Source organism: Rhinoraja longicauda, chromosome 15 (genome assembly GCF_053455715.1).
Source record: "Rhinoraja longicauda isolate Sanriku21f chromosome 15, sRhiLon1.1, whole genome shotgun sequence".
Classification (NCBI taxonomy): Eukaryota; Metazoa; Chordata; class Chondrichthyes; order Rajiformes; family Arhynchobatidae; genus Rhinoraja; species Rhinoraja longicauda.
Window position 1 is genome coordinate 10,602,458 of NC_135967.1, and position 15,892 is coordinate 10,618,349.

The 15,892-nt window shown below is 48.0% G+C and overlaps 1 protein-coding gene across 2 annotated transcripts in view; it reads right to left on the minus strand.

Annotated features, from left to right (window-relative positions):
- LOC144600345 (RPA-related protein RADX-like) overlaps positions 1 to 2,007 on the minus strand; it is a 52,207-nt gene extending 50,200 nt beyond the window's left edge. For both annotated transcript variants that reach the window (XM_078411923.1, XM_078411922.1), the window contains exon 1: positions 1,965 to 2,007. In XM_078411923.1, the coding sequence (XP_078268049.1) occupies positions 1,965 to 2,006 (42 nt within the window). In that variant the 5' untranslated portion in view covers position 2,007. The remainder of the gene's footprint in view (positions 1 to 1,964) is intronic.
- Positions 2,008 to 15,892: the final 13,885 nt, after the last annotated feature.

Below are 15,892 nucleotides of genomic sequence, written 5' to 3' on the forward strand. Positions count from 1 at the left end.
CACACCCTCTAGTCCTGGCAACATCCTCGTAAATCTTTTCTGAACCCTTTCAAGCTTGACAATATCTTTCCTATAACATGGTGCCCAGAACTGAACACAATATTCTAAATGCAGTCTCCCCAACGTCTTATACAACTGCAACATAACCTCACAACTTCTATACTCTATACTTAGACTGATGAAGACCAATGTGCCAAAAGCATTTTTGACCACCTTATAGCTGTGACTCGACCTTCAAGGAACCATGCATTTGCACTCCTAGATCCCTCTGCTCTACAACACTACCCAGAGGCCTACCATTCACTGTGTAGGTCCTGCCCTTGTTAGATGTCCCAAAATGCAACACCTCACACTTCTCTGTATTAAATCCCATCAACCATTCCTCCGCCCACCTGGCCAATCGATCCAGATCCTGCTGCAATCGTTCACAACCATCTTCACTATCTGCAAAACCATCCACTTTTGCATCATCAGCAAACTTGCTAACCTTGCCCTGTATGTTCTCATCCAAATCATTGATGTAGATGACAAACAGTAACGGGCCCAGCACCGAACCCTGAGGCACACCACTAGTCACAGTCCTCCAGTCCAAGAAGCAACCTTCCACCATCACCCACTGCTTCCTTCCATGGAGCCAATTTACTATCCATTCAGCTAACTCTCCTTGGATCCCATGCGATCTAACCTTCCAGAGCAGCCTACTATGCTGAAATCCATGTACACAACATCTACAGCTCTGCCCTGATTGACCTTTTTGGTCACGTCTTCAAAAAACTCAATCAGATTTGTGAGACACGACCTCCCACGTACAAAACCATGCTGATTATTCCTAATCAGTCGTTGCCCATCCAAATGCCTGTAAACCAATCCCTCAGAATACCCTCTAGTAATTTTCCAACAACAGATGTTAATACAGCTCACCGGCCTATAGTTCCCAGCATTTCTCTGCAGCGCTTCTTGAAAAGAGGCACAATATTTGCCACCCTCCGGTCCGGCACCTCTCCTGTATTTAAGGACGACTTCAACCCGGGCTCCCACAATTTCCTCTCTGATTTCCCGCAATGTCCTCCGATATATCTGACCAGGCCCTGGAGATTTGTCTACCTTCATACACGACAGTACCATCAGTACTTCTTCGACAGTAACACTGACTGCTCTCAAGACACTTCCATTGACTGCCCCAAGTTCCTCCGTCCTCCTGCCATCTCCTCTGTAAATACAGGGGATAAATACTCATTGAGGACCTTGCCCATCTCCTGCGGCTCCACACAGAGGTGACCGCTTTGATATCTTCTCACTTTAGGTTGGGATTGTTTCACTGTAACTTACAATCAACATTTGGACGACATTGTTACTGTAACACACAGTCAACACGAGAACGAGACCGCGACTGAAACACACCGCGAACATGAGTGAAATTGGAACGCGGATGGATAGTCGACAGAACACTGTGAACAATTTTGGGATGGGATTTTTCTTCTAACTCAGACACTGAACGTTTAGGACATAAGGAACTGCAGATACTGGAGTCTTGAGCAAAACACAAAAAGTGCCGGAGGAACTCAGCGGGCCAGGCAGCATCTGTGGGGTGGGGGTGGTGGACAGACGACTCCTTTAAGTCTAGGCTCAAAACCTATTTCTACTTCCTAGCGTTTGAGGCCCTCTGAGGGGGCGCTGTGAACTGTTTATGTATGTGCTGTTATGTTTGTGGGCCATTGTATGTTCGTTTCTTAGTACCTGAACTGATGTACAGCACTCTGGTCAACGTGGGTTGTTTTTTAAATGTGCTGTGCAAATAAAATTCTTGACTTGACGTTTGGGGTGGGGACCCTTCTTGCCATTGCAACAACACTCTTGGGCTGGGTACTGTTCCGGGACTGACTGCAGCCACACACTGAGCTGGGGGCAGTCACTGTAACTCAGTGCACGTTTAGATGGGGATTGTGACAATTGTTGTAACTTACAGTCTCAGACACTTGCTCCGCCTGGTCAGCCTCGACGTGCATTTGCCATTCATTCGCGTTTAAAATAATAACAACAACAAATGTTAACATCAGAACCCGGGCAGTTCTGTTTGGTGGGGGAAGGCTGGAAATCTGCAGAAGGGAGGCCAATGAAACCCGTTTTTACTGGCGACAAAATGTTTGGAGCCAATTGCCGCGCCCGGCCCTGTGTTTCAAATCATTACATTGACACAACGTCTTGGTTAAAGGAGACGTTCCTTAAAGGGTGCAGTGTGGAGAAGTTACTTTCACTGAGGTTTATGAGATACCTGCGATTAAAGGATCATTAAATGCCAAAGAAGGGGCTGATTTGGGTGAATCTGGGGCATTTTATTTAATAAACGCGAGCTGCATGCAGTTCCAGATTACAATGTAACGCACACTGTACACGCCGCTACAAAGTGTTGCAATTTTGAAGCCGACTCGCCTTCGGGGCGTTTTAAAGTCACTTACAGCCGACCTGCTGGCACCCGACTGGACTGCTTTGTGCACGAAATGCAACTGCTTTTGCACAGAGGAGCCAGCCAGCCAGCCAGCCAGCCAGCCAGTCACCCCGCGTGGTTTGAAAGTTGAAAGCGTTCGGTCACAAAGCGGAATTAAATGCGCGAGTCCCAACGTTTACAATTAATAACAACAAAAATAAAACAACCCCCCCAAAAGGTTCAAACATTTAGGACATTGCTACTGGAACTCGCAGTCAACGCCAGGACGGGGATGGTTCCCGGATTCACAGCCAACCATCGGGGTGGGATGGACAGGTAGAACAACTGACAGGTGTACCAGCAGCTGAAATTGACAGGTGTACCATCAGGTGACATTTACAGGTGTATCCCCCCCAGGTGACATTGACAGGTGTATCTCCCACGTGAAATTGACAGGTGTGTCCTCCTGGTGAAATTTACAGGGGTATCTCCAGGTGAAATTGACAGGTGTATTTCCTGGTGAAATTTACAGAGGTATCTCCAGGTGAAATTTACAGGTGTATCGCCTGGTGAAATTTACTGGTGTATCCCCCTGGTGAAATTTACAGGGGTATCTCCAGGTGAAATTTACAGGTGTATCCCCCTGGTGAAATGTACTGGTGTATCGCCCTGTTGAAATTGACAGGACTATCCCCAGGTGACATTGACAGGTGTATCCCCCTGGTGAAATTGACAGGACTATCCCCCTGGTGAAATTGACAGGTATATCCCCCTGGTGAAATTTACAGGTGTATCTCCCAGGTGAAATTTACAGGTGTATCCCTCTGGTGAAATTGACAGGTTTATCTCCCAGGTGAAATTTACAGGTGTATCGCCTGGGTAGAATTGACAGCTGTAGCCCCAGGTGAAATTGACAGGTGTATCCTGTCAGTGAAATTGACAGGTGTATCACCCCCCAGGTTAAATTGACAGGTATGCTTTGCTTTGATTTCTTCTTGAGTTGAGTTTAGTTTATTGTCACGTGTGGCGTGGGTACAGTGAGAAGCTTTTGTTGCGTGCTAACCAGCCAGCGGAAAGACAATCCATGACTGCAATCGAGACATTCAGTGTACAGACATATGATGAAGGGAATAACATGAATAATGTTTAATGCAAGATAAAGCCAGTAAAGTCCATTCAATGAGGTAGACAGTAGTTCAGGACTGCTCTCTAGTCGTTGATAGGATGGTTCAGTTACCCGATAACAGCTGGGAAGAAACTGTCCCTGAATCTGGAGGTGTGTGTTTTCACACTTCGGTATCGCATGCCTGATGGGAATGGGTAGAAGAGGGAGTAACCGGGGGTGGAACTCGGCTTGATCATGCTGATGGCTTTGCAGAAGCAACGTGAGGTGTAAATTAATTATTTTCATACCTTTCATTCATTTGTTCTTTGTATCTTTTCATACCTCTCACTTCCCTCTCCCCTGACTCTCAGTCTGAAGAAGGGTCTTGACCCCTGCGTGTATGAATATTGGCTTTTCTAACTTCCCAGCGGTATGAATATTGTCTTCTCTAATTTCAAGTGACCCTGTCTTTCCCTCTCTTTCCATCCCTCCCACTTCCTAGTTCTCCGACCAGTCTGACTGTCCTCAACTACATTTTATCTCTGTTTGCTTTGTTGTCACCTCCTAGCTAACAATGATCTATTCTACATTTTTCGTGATCCACATCCCATTTGATGTCTCGTTTTCACACCTTACACTTCCTTATCTCTGACTCTCAATCGGAAGAAGGGTCTCGACCCAAAATGTCACCCATTCCTTCTCTCCAGAGATGCCGCCTGTCCTGCTCCAGCACTTTGTGTCTATCTTCGGTGTAAACCAGCATCTGTAATTCCTTCCTAGGCAAGAGGCACCGTGTTTTGCCGGCTGCCATGGAGCTGTAGGCATCTTCTGCCGACTGGGAATTGGCATAGCCACTTGCTTCTCCCCCCACCCTCCATCACCACCCTGGGGGCTGGGTGGAAGCGAGCAGAGGTGGGCGCGCTGTTGGCTCTCCCGTCACCACCGTTTATGTTATCCCCACCCTCGCACTGCTTCTGTTCATTTTTGTCATCCAAACAGCTTGGATTTTCACCTGTATCCACCTATCACTCACCAGAAATTGTTCTGCATCCACTTCCTTTCCAGCTTTCTCCTCCCCTCACTACAATCAGTCTGAAGAAGGGTCCTGACCCGAAACATCACCTGTCCATGATGTCCAGAGATGCTGCCTGACCCACTGAGTTACTCCAGCACTTTGTGTCCTCGTTTTGGGTTACAAACGGTTCTCAGGAACAGAATCCGATCATAACCTGTAAAACAAAATACCCAGTCAGACATTATACTGTCAATGCCTCAACCATTCAATGTACCAATTACGACACTCACACACTTCCGGTGACTGCTCTTCCCGCTCCTGCGTGCTCTCTCCTCACCACAGTGTATGTTCTCCTCTCCCACTCACTGTTTGTTCTTGTCCCACTTAATAGATGATTCAGGTTAACAACAGTTCTCATGAACGGAACCCTTTTGTAACCCAGGGACTTCGTGCACTCCCTAAACACCTTCAGCTTGTCAATGCTTTTGTCCTTTAGGAATAAGATTATTAAGGGGTTGGACACGTTAGAGGCAGGAAACATGTTCCCAATGTTGCTGGAGTCCAGAACAAGGGGCCAAAGTTTAAGAATAAGGGGTAGGCCATTTAGAACGGAGATGAGGAAAAACTTTTTCAGTTAGAGAGTTGTGAATCTGTGGAATTCTCTGCCTCAGAAGGCAGTGGAGGCCAATTCTGTGAATGCATTCAATAGAGAGTTAGATAGAGCTCTTAAGGATAACGGAGTCAGGGGGTATGGGTAGAAGGCAGGAACGGGGTACTGATTGAGAATGATCAGCCATGATCACATTGAATGGCGGTGCTGGCTCGAAGGGCCGAATGGCTTACTCCTGCACCTATTGTCTATTGTCTATTGATGCAATTAAAACCTGTCAAGGTTTTATTCACCTGTCCTAATATCATCTTTACCCGAAACAGGGGCACCTGGGAAATGCCCACGCAGTCACAGGGAGAACATGTAAACTCCACGCAGACAGTACCCAAAGTCAGGATCGAACCTGGGTCTCTGGCGCTGTAAGGCAGCAGCTCTACCAGCAGCGCTACTGTGTCACCTTATGTGGTTTTGGGTCAGTTTGTTTGTTTAATTGAAAGATACAGCACGGAAACAGGCCCTTCGGGCCACCGAACATCACCCACCGACCATCGGTCACCTGTTCACACTAGTTCTATGTTATCCCACTTTCACATCCACTCCCTACATATGAGGGAAAATTTACAGAGTGACGATTAACCTACGGACCCTCATCCAAACAGACTTGCATTGAATGCGAGAAAGCAATGGGAGCCTACATAAGATTGCGTGTTTCACATAGCAGGAGGCATAAAGGATTTTCAGCCATTTAATCCATTATCATTCTCTGTCTTAATTCACGTGAAAGGTTGGCGGTGAAGCAGTGCTGTTGTGAGGAGAGCGGCGGCGAAGTTGTTTAGCGGCTCATCCACCTACTCGCATAAAGATGAGTGGTTGTAGCTCAGGATTTTGCCTGCAGTTACACCCAGCGGACCATTAAATACAAACATGACTCAACACTGGAAATGGCACAGTGCACGAATAACTTAATAATATAAAACGTCTTTAAACCATAAATAAATCAGATGACACTTTGTCAGGAGCCAACAATTGCAACATGGTCATCGTTTTGAAAAAAATTCACTTGCAACGTTATAACTTTATAACAAGCAAAGATACTAGAGGAGCAAGATAGACCACTCGACTCTAAAAACCGTAGTAGGTCATGGGTACATTTCAGCGCCATTTTAGTAGGCAGATTCTGTGTGCTAGACCGGGAAGTGTTCACAACTCTCTGCGATTTATTCGTGCATAAAATGTTTGCAAACCATTATTTTTGTTCAACTTCTTGGATAAGTTGATAGTTGACATTTATAACAATTTCTTGAAGAGTCGCTGCTTCATGATCTTTAAACTTTGGATGTTACTGATTGAATATTTGCACTAGAGATCCACTCTGTATTAGGCAAATTGATCATATTTCATGAACTGTTCTTCTTTGCTATCTCTGTTCATTTTAATTTCACCTCCACGAGCTGTATCTCTTTTTGTTTTATTTTGAAAAGTCATGGAAGCAGAGATTAGGCATTTGCAAACAATAGAACTCTACTGTATCCACAATATAATTGAAAAGACATTTAACTTTATACTTAGAGGCAAGAAAATTTGAATTGGTGAATTGATTAGTTAAAAACCCTTGACAGACACTAAAATGACCAATGCTGCATGACGTGGTATCCAATTCAAATAGACACAGTGGTGGAGTAAATCACTGGGTCAGGCAGCATCTCTGGAGAAAAAGGATGGGTGATGTTTCAGGTTGGGACCCTTCTTCAGACAAGGGGGGGAGGTGAAGAGCTGGTATAAATCAGGACCTGATCTTTACATTGGTTAGTTGATATGTAAAACAGTGCAACCCTATATATCTCACACACAAATGATATAAATCTTACCATGAATGACAGAAATAATAAGTGTTATCCTTGTTTGTGAAGTTCATTTTTGAATGATGTCAAATTGAAGGGGGTTGGTGCATTATACTGCTAACACACAAATGTGTCGTTATGAGATATTCACATTTGAAAAATCCATAAATCACAAAAAAAACAGGAAGGTGCCTATGTTATTTGACCAACTTATCGGTTGAATCGGTTAAATATGAAATTTTTACAGGTTGCAGGGTAATGGGCAAGGATCGTGTTAATGCATGTAACTCATTTTTCACAAAAGTGAGGATTAGCATTATATGCTAAATTCAAAACTAAATTATGGTAGTAATGTACATTATTCATGTCTAAAGCTAGCACTTCTGTATCAGTGTAGGCATGTATGCATTACACTTTATTACACTAATATAGAATGAAAAGAATGAAAAAATATCTTGACATACGTTCATAGTTATTTTATTCACAATATTAGGATTTTTGGAAATAAGTTTGATATCACTGATTGCGAATGTGTATGGGTAGGCCCTATGTGAGAGAACAGTGATCATGATAGGGAGAACCATGTGCTGAGAACTATGTGCATGACTGATTATATATATATAGAGAGAGAGAGAGATTGAAAGAAAAAGGTTGCTAAACAAATAATTAGAGGAAATCACAAAGGAACAAAGGCAATTCGACCTTTATGAATTATGTGTATATATATAGATATATATATATTTTGCTTACTATTGCTTACTTTATGAATTATGTGTATATATATAGATATATATATCTTTTGCTTACTATTGCTTACTTTATGAATTATGTGTATATATATAGATATATATATATATATCTTTTGCTTACTATTGCTTTATGAATTATGTGTATATATATAGATATATATATCTTTTGCTAACATAAACGGCAGTGACGGGAGAGCCAGCTCCGCTCGCTCCCACCCAGCCCCCACGGTGGTGATGGAGGGTGGGGGGAGAAGCAGGTGGCTATGCCAATTCCCAGTCGGCAGAAGATGCCTGCAGCTCCATGGCAGCCGGCAAAATACGGTGCCTCTCGCTAGGAAGCAATTGCAGATGCTGGTTTACGCCGAAGATAGACACAAAGTGCTGGAGTAGCTCAGCAGGATTTCGCTTACTATATATATATATATATATATATACACACATAATTCATGAAGGTCAAATTGCCTTTATGGTTTATGTACATCATATATATATATATATATATCGTTCCTTTGTGATGTACATCATGTGAAAAATAAGATGAAGAGAGAAATAGAGCATTGTTTTAAATCAAACTTGCTTCTGATCCATGAGATGGAACTTTGAGATCTATTTATCTCTATCTTGCCTCTCACACACAAACACACATTCATATATATATATATATATATATATGTTAAATTTGTGCAGAGTGGGTGTTTGAGCAATACAAGGGAAACTGCACAAAAGAGGGGGCTGCCTGGGGAAGAAGGATGAGAGGGAAATGGGCAGAAACAGGAAGAAATAATAAAATCAGAGAAATGAAGCGGGGGAAAACATTTTAAAAGAAAAATAACAAAAAAAAAATTCAGTTGATAGATGAGATATATTCTGCATTTTAATGGTATCATCACACATACTGTTCCCCCACCACACTGATTACACTGCGAGAGGCGGTTTTGCTTACTAAAATGGCGGACGTTCCGCTCCTTTGCCAACTACACTTCAGTATAGGGGATTTAGACGGCGTGGTTCATCTTGCTCCTCTGGTATCTTTGATAACAAGTAACTGCAGTTTTTTCATGGCACAGAGGGTCAACTGGTAGAGTTGGTGCGGCAGAACTGATTTCAAAGCTGTCAACTCATTTATACCTTAGACCATACCCAAAGTGTCACACTGAAGAATCCACGACTGGTGCAGATTCCACGACATTGGGATGCCATCACAACGGGCCGAGTCATCTGGATCATTTCTCTCATGATGTCTCTGGGTCTTTGTCCATTTCACCCTCGCCAAGGTTTGGCCATGAACCTCCATTGCGGCCACACCTGGAGCACGTTCTCTACCCAGCTCATCCCAACCCCATGAATTACCACTCATGCCGCTGGTAGCAATATTTTTTCAATGGCCAATGGTTCTTTATTATCATAGGTACCAAGGAACAATGAAATTATTATTTTTTTGCATACATTTCAGTAAATTATTACCATAGGTAGGCACCATCCCAGATTAAGTACAAAGTGCATAGAAATAATCCACTCAAACTGTATGCACGAATTGTCCGTTTTTGTCACCATTTTCAAAGTCCAAGCTACAGCTGGCCATAAAGGTTTGTAGTCCCGGCTGCGGGGCCTCCAACCGCCGCCTCGATCCAGATCGTCCATTGAACCACGTCTCTCTCCTCGCCCGGCCACCTTCAGCCTTTGTGCCTCAGGAGGAGCCTCCTACAGCTAACCTTGAAGGCATGGAAGGTAAGAGCCCGGATCCACTTACCTTTGTTCTTGGGTCTGCCGACTCCCTCCGAGCTTCGGGTCTCCGGTCCTTGAGGATGAGCAAGAGTCGGTTCAGTGGATTCCCTCTTGAGGTTCGCGGTGGACCAGCCAAGCAATGACCAACAGCAGTCAGACCTCCAGGGGTTTATCAACGCCTACGCAAGAAACATAGTGCTGGAGTAACTCAGCGGGTCAGACAGCATCTCTGGAGGACATGGATGGATGATGTTTCGGGTCATAAGTGATAGGAGCAGAATTAGGCCATTTGGTCCATCAAGTTTACTCCACCATTCAATCATGGCCGATCTATCTCTCCCTCCGAACCCCATTCTCCTAGCTTCTCCCCATAACCCCTGACACCCGTACTAATCAAGAATCTATCTATCTCTGCCTTAAAAATATCTATTGACTGTCTCCACAGCCTTCTATGGCAAAGAATTCCATAGATTCACCACCCTCCGACTATAGCAATTCCTCCTCATCTCCTTCCGAAAGGAACATCCTTTAATGCTGAGGCAATGACCTGTAATCCTAGACACTCCCACTAGTGGAAACATCCTCTCCACATCCACACTATCCAAGCCTTTCACTATTCAGTAAGTTTCAATGAGGTCCCCCCTCATTCTTCCAAACTCCAGCGAGTGCAGGCCCAGTGAGTCAAACGCTCATCATATGTTATTCTTATGCTCTGGGGTACACAGGAACTGGACTCAATCGCACGACTCACACACAAGAGTCAATTTGGAGAAAATAAAGGCGTTCTTTAATTTTCACATTAAAGAACACTGCGATTCGAACCAAAAACTCTAAACTTACTCAGTTACAAAAACATTAGTTACAAAAATTACTTACTAGCTATACTACGACCGAGAGCACATGAATCAGCGCACATGAATCACAATACGAACTGGCACAGGACAAAGGGAGGCATGGACTATATATACATGAGGTAAGGGCACACAGGTGGAAACAATCAAGGCGGGGCTGACAATTACAATGGCAGGAAGTCAAGGGACCTGAAATGAGAATCTAAACACAGAATATGACACAAGACTAACAGATCTGACGGGACATTACAGTTATATGTTATCTGGACTGTAGGAGTCTGAAGAAAGGCCCCGACGTGAAACTTCACCTATCCATGTTCTCCAGAGATGCTGACTGACCTGCTGAGTTACTCCAGTACTTTGTGTTCTACACAACATTCATCTGCAGTTTCTTGTGTCTAACTTTCATGCAAGTTGCACCTTGTCAGTTTCGGTTTCAGCTTTATATAAAACTAGAACAAGTGGACCTGTTGGGCCCAAACTTCTGCATTGGTGCAGCACTCCCTCCCCCTCCCTCCCTCCCTCCCTCTCCCTCCACCCTTTCCTTCCCTCCCCTCTGCCCTTTCTCTCCCTCCTTCCCCCTCCCCTCCCCCAACCCCCCTATCCTCCCTCCTCCCCCCTCCTTCCACCCCCCTCCCTCCCTCCTCTCTGCATAGGAGATAGATTTAAACTTTAAAATGTGAATAACTTTTAAAATATAACACCGATTTCAGAAATTTCTTCCATTAGCACCAAAGGGACAACAGTGAGTAAGGTGGGCCTAAAATTGTTGCGCTATCGTGTACCATTTTGGCTGTAGTTCAGGAACAAACAAACAAACAAACAAGAGTTTTAGTGTATAGATTGCTCAGGTTCCTGACTCCTGTTGTCCTGACCGCGATGTCTGCATATGGAAATCGTTGATGGTAAATCTATGGATAATGTGGCCTTGGCATATTATTACGTTTGAAATAAGCCTCAAACATTACCTGCAGAGAGGGATTCAGAGTGCTGGAGTGAATACAATACAATACAATACAATATATCTTTATTGTCATTGTACCCAGGGGTACAACGAGATTGGGAATGCGCCTCCCATACGATGCAATAATTTAAGTAATTAACAGCAACCCAACGAAACGAAACAATTGTAACAGTTTTTAGACAGGGTAAAGTGCAAGCTGATCTATGCGTTGTGGCCATCCGGCTCAGCAGGACCGGCTCATAGCAGCTATGGCCCTGGGGATGAAGCTGTTCCTGAGTCTGGAGGTGCGGGCGTAGAAGGCCTTGTATCGTCTGCCCGATGGAAGGAGTTCGAACAGACTGTTGCAGGGGTGTGAAGAGCCTTTGTGGATGCTGGTGGCTTTTCTGAGGCATCGTGTGTTGTAGATGCCCTCCAAGTCTGGTAGCTGTGTTCCGATGGCCCTCTGAGCTCTATGGACTACCCGCTGTAGAGCTTTCCTTTCTGCCTCCGTGCAGCTGAGGTACCACACAGGGATGCCATGCGTTAGGATGCTCTCTATGGTGCAGCGGTAGAAGGTCGTCAGCAGCTGTTGGGGTAGACCAGACTTTTTCAGTGTTCTTAAGTAGAACAGTCTTTGTTGTGCCTTCTTGACCAGTGCAGCAGTGTTATTGGACCATGTTAGGTCCTCCGAAATGTGAGTGCCCAGAAACTTGAAGCTGGACACTCTCTCCACACTGTCCCCGTTGATAGAGATCGGGGCATATTCCCCGTCATGTGACCTACGGAAGTTGATGATCAGCTCCTTGGTCTTTTTTTTATTTTTTTTTTTTTTTTATTTTTTTTTATCAAAAATATTTATTCAAATATTAAAATAATATATACAATACAATAAAACCAAAACAGAACCCACCACCAGAGTATTATACAAACAAATATACCTATTGAAACTATTATACAATTATATTACAATCCCCATCCAGGATACATCCAATCCCCCGCGGTGCCCAGCGGTCCCGGAAATCCTCCAGGGTGCCCGTGGACAGCGCGTAGTCCCTCTCCAACACCACCCTGGCACGGACGTAACCCCGGAAAAGGGGCAGGCAGCTGGCTCGGGCAGAGCCCTCTTCCGCCTGGCGCCGTGAGTCGCGGATGGCCAGCTTGGCCTGGCCCAGGAGCAACCCAACAAGGACATCTTCGGCCCTACCCTCTCCCCTACGCACAGGGTGTCCAAAGATGAGGATGGTGGGTGAAAAATGCAGCCAAAAAGCAAGGAGCAGCCCCTTTAGATATTGGAACAGGGGCTGCAACCTCACACACTGCATGTACACGTGGTACACAGACTCTTCCAACCCGCAAAAGTGGCAGGCGGCTGGCGAGTCTGTGAACCGCGCGAGGAACAGGTTGCAGGGGACTCCTCGGTGCAATATCTTCCACCCCAGGTCCCCGATGGAGAGGGGCAGAATCCCTGCGTAGAGGGACCCCCACCGCGGGGTCACCTCGCTACCGGAAGGCAACACCGACCGCCACTTAGTGTCCGGACGGTGGACCAGGGCGAGGAAGTGCAGGGTGTGGAGGAGGAGCCCGTACAGGACACGCCTCCCTGCGTCTCGGAGGGAGATGAAGGGTGTCGAGGAAATGCGGCTCATGTTGTGTGGGACCGGCTCCCGGGAAGGATTACGGTGCCTCGGTCCGACGAGTACTTCCGGCTGAGCGGGGGTTTGCTCAGCCGCAGGTGCTCCACACATTTGAGCCTCTCCGACACCCAGCGGGGCAGGACAAGGGCCGGCTGTTCTCACGCCTGGGCCGCCGCCCTCCGTCAGCGGAGGGGGGGCCCGATCGACAGCAACCAGGTTCCAGACTCTCAGCAAGTCCCGGTAGAAGCCGGGCATTCCCAGCAGGATAGCACGGCTGACGCCCACCATCGGGATCCGCGTACCTGCTTGAAGGCAGCGGCCCCGTTGGAAAAAGTGCGTCACCAGCACGTGCCACCTGGGAGGACGCTCCGAGTACAGGTATCTCTGCAGAGTCCTGAGGCGGAGAGCCGCCAACTGGGTGCAGATGCACACCAGCGACTGCTCGCCCTCCTCAATCGGGAGACTCAGGACCGCTGCAGAGACCCAGTGCTTTCCATTGCCCCAGAAGAAGTCCACCAACTTCTTCTGGATGATCCCAGCAAAAGGGCTGATGGGACCAATGTGGTCAATCTGTACCAGAGCAGGGAAGCCACGAGTTGGTTAATGACCAACACCCTGCCCCGGTAGGAAAGCACCCTGAGGAGACCTGACCAGCGCCCCAGCCGGGCGACGACTTTCAACTCCAGCTCCTGCCAGTTCGCCAGCCAGGTCTCCGCGACGGGACTCAGGTAGACTCCCAAGTAAAGGAGGCGCGTGGTGCTCCACGTGAAAAACCGCATCTCCTCAGGGAGGGAGTCCACCTGCCATGGACCCACCAAGAGTCCAGAACATTTCCCGCAATTGATCCTTGCAGAGGAGGCGGCCGAGAAGACTCGTTGGCACTCGCGCATCCTCTGCAGATCAGCGGGGTCAGTGACCATGAGGAGCACGTCATCGGCATAGACCGAGAGGACCACCTCCATATCTGGCTCGCGTAGAACCATGCCCGTCAACCTCCTCCGAAGCAGACTAAGGAATGGCTCCACGCAGATGGCGTACAGTTGGCCTGACATGGGGCAGCCCTGACGTACTCCTCTGCGGAAGGGAATGGGGGCCGTCAAGGATCCGTTGACCTTGACGAGGCACTCCGCAGTGGCGTATAGAAGTCGGATCCGGGCCACAAAGTGCGGTCCGAACCCAAACGCCCGCAGAGTCCTCACCAGATACTCGTGATCCACCCTGTCGAAAGCCTTCTCCTGGTCAAGGGAGAGAAAGGCAGTGGATACACCGGTCTCCTGAGCCAGGTGGACCAGGTCCCGGACCAGATGGATATTGTCCTGGATGGACCGGCCCGGGACTGTGTAAGACTGGTCAGGGTGGATGACTTGGGCCAGCACTGGGCCCAGACGGTTGGCCATTGCCTTAGCAAAGACCTTGTAATCGGTACAGAGGAGGGAGACCGGGCGCCAGTTCTTTAGTAGGCGGAGATCACCCTTCTTGGGCAGAAGGACCACTACAGCCCTCCGCCAAGACAGGTGCATCTCCCCGGTCGCCAGGCTCTCCCTCAGGACCATGGTGTAGTCCTCCCCCAGGGTCCCCCAGAAAGTGCGGAGGAACTCTGCTGTCAGGCCGTCCAGGCCAGGGGATTTGCCCCGTTGAATCTGATGGAGGGCCGCGGTCAGTTCGTCTAGTGTCAGGGGGGCGTCCAGACGCTCGGCACCCTCCGGGCCGACCGTGGTTAGACTTTCCCACAGATCACTGCACTCGTCCACGCCGGAGCTATCCGGTGAAAACAAGGTCCCATAAAAGGAACGAACCGCCGCGTTGATGTCTTCTGGTTGGGTGACGGGGGAGTCATCGTCAGCGAGCAGCTTCACTAACTGCTGACGGACTCCCCGCCACTTCTCCAGCGAGTAGAAGAAGGGTGAACCGCGGTCCAAATCGTGGAGCATTTGGATCCGCGACCTCACATACGCGCCTCGGGATTGCTGTAACTGCAGCTCCTTCAGCGCGTCCTTCTTCTCCTGGTATTCCCTCCAGAGGGTCGGGTCCCCACCGGTCTGACTTAGACGCGAATCCAAATCGAGCAGCTCACTCCCGAGCTGTCTGACCTTGGAATCGCGTCTCTTGGTAGACCCCCTAGTGTACTCCTGACAGAAACGCCGGATGTGGGCCTTGCCCACCTCCCACCATAGCCGCAGGGAGTGAAATCCTCCCCTCTTCCCCTTCCAAGTGGTCCAGAACCTCACAAACGAGTTCCGGAAACGGTGATCCTCCAGCAGCCGGTTGTTAAAGTGCCAGTACGCGGACCCTCCCCTCGTGCGCAGTGGGGTAAACTCCGCCCACACCAGGTGGTGGTCCGAGCAAGGCATCGGCCGCATGGAGGCCGCCGAGACGCGGGAGACGTACGCCCGAGAAATGTACAGGCGGTCAATGCGAGAACCACCCCCCTCTGACCTCCTGGAGAAGGCATTGGAGTCGGGGTGGAGGTTCCTCCAGGTGTCTACCAAGTCAAAGGAGCCCACGAGCTCCTTCAACTTCTTCACCGACTCCTGGCCGCGCTGGATACCGGAACGGTCTCCTTCCTCGAGGGTACAGTTGAAATCTCCCCCAAAGATCACGCAGTCGCCAGGGTCGATGGAGCTCAAAAGGGTAGACACCTCCCGGAACAGGCACGTCTGCAACACGGCGGGCTTGGGGGCGTACACATTGACAAAATGCAACGGCACGCCATCCAGGCGCACGGCCAGGTGAAGCAAGCGGCCTGGCACCAATTCCTGGACCTTTAGGATTTCTGGCCGGAAATTCGGGGCCAGCAAAATGGCCACCCCACTGGAAATGGAGCTGAGGTGGCTCATGAAGACCTCACCACCCCACTCCAGGAGCCAGGTGGACTCGTCACCTGGGATGGTGTGGGTTTCCCGCAGGAAGCTCACCGCATATTTCCCATCCCTCAGGGTTGAGAGATGGTTAAACCTGCGGAGAGCCCCCCTGCTGCCATTTATGTTGTAACTG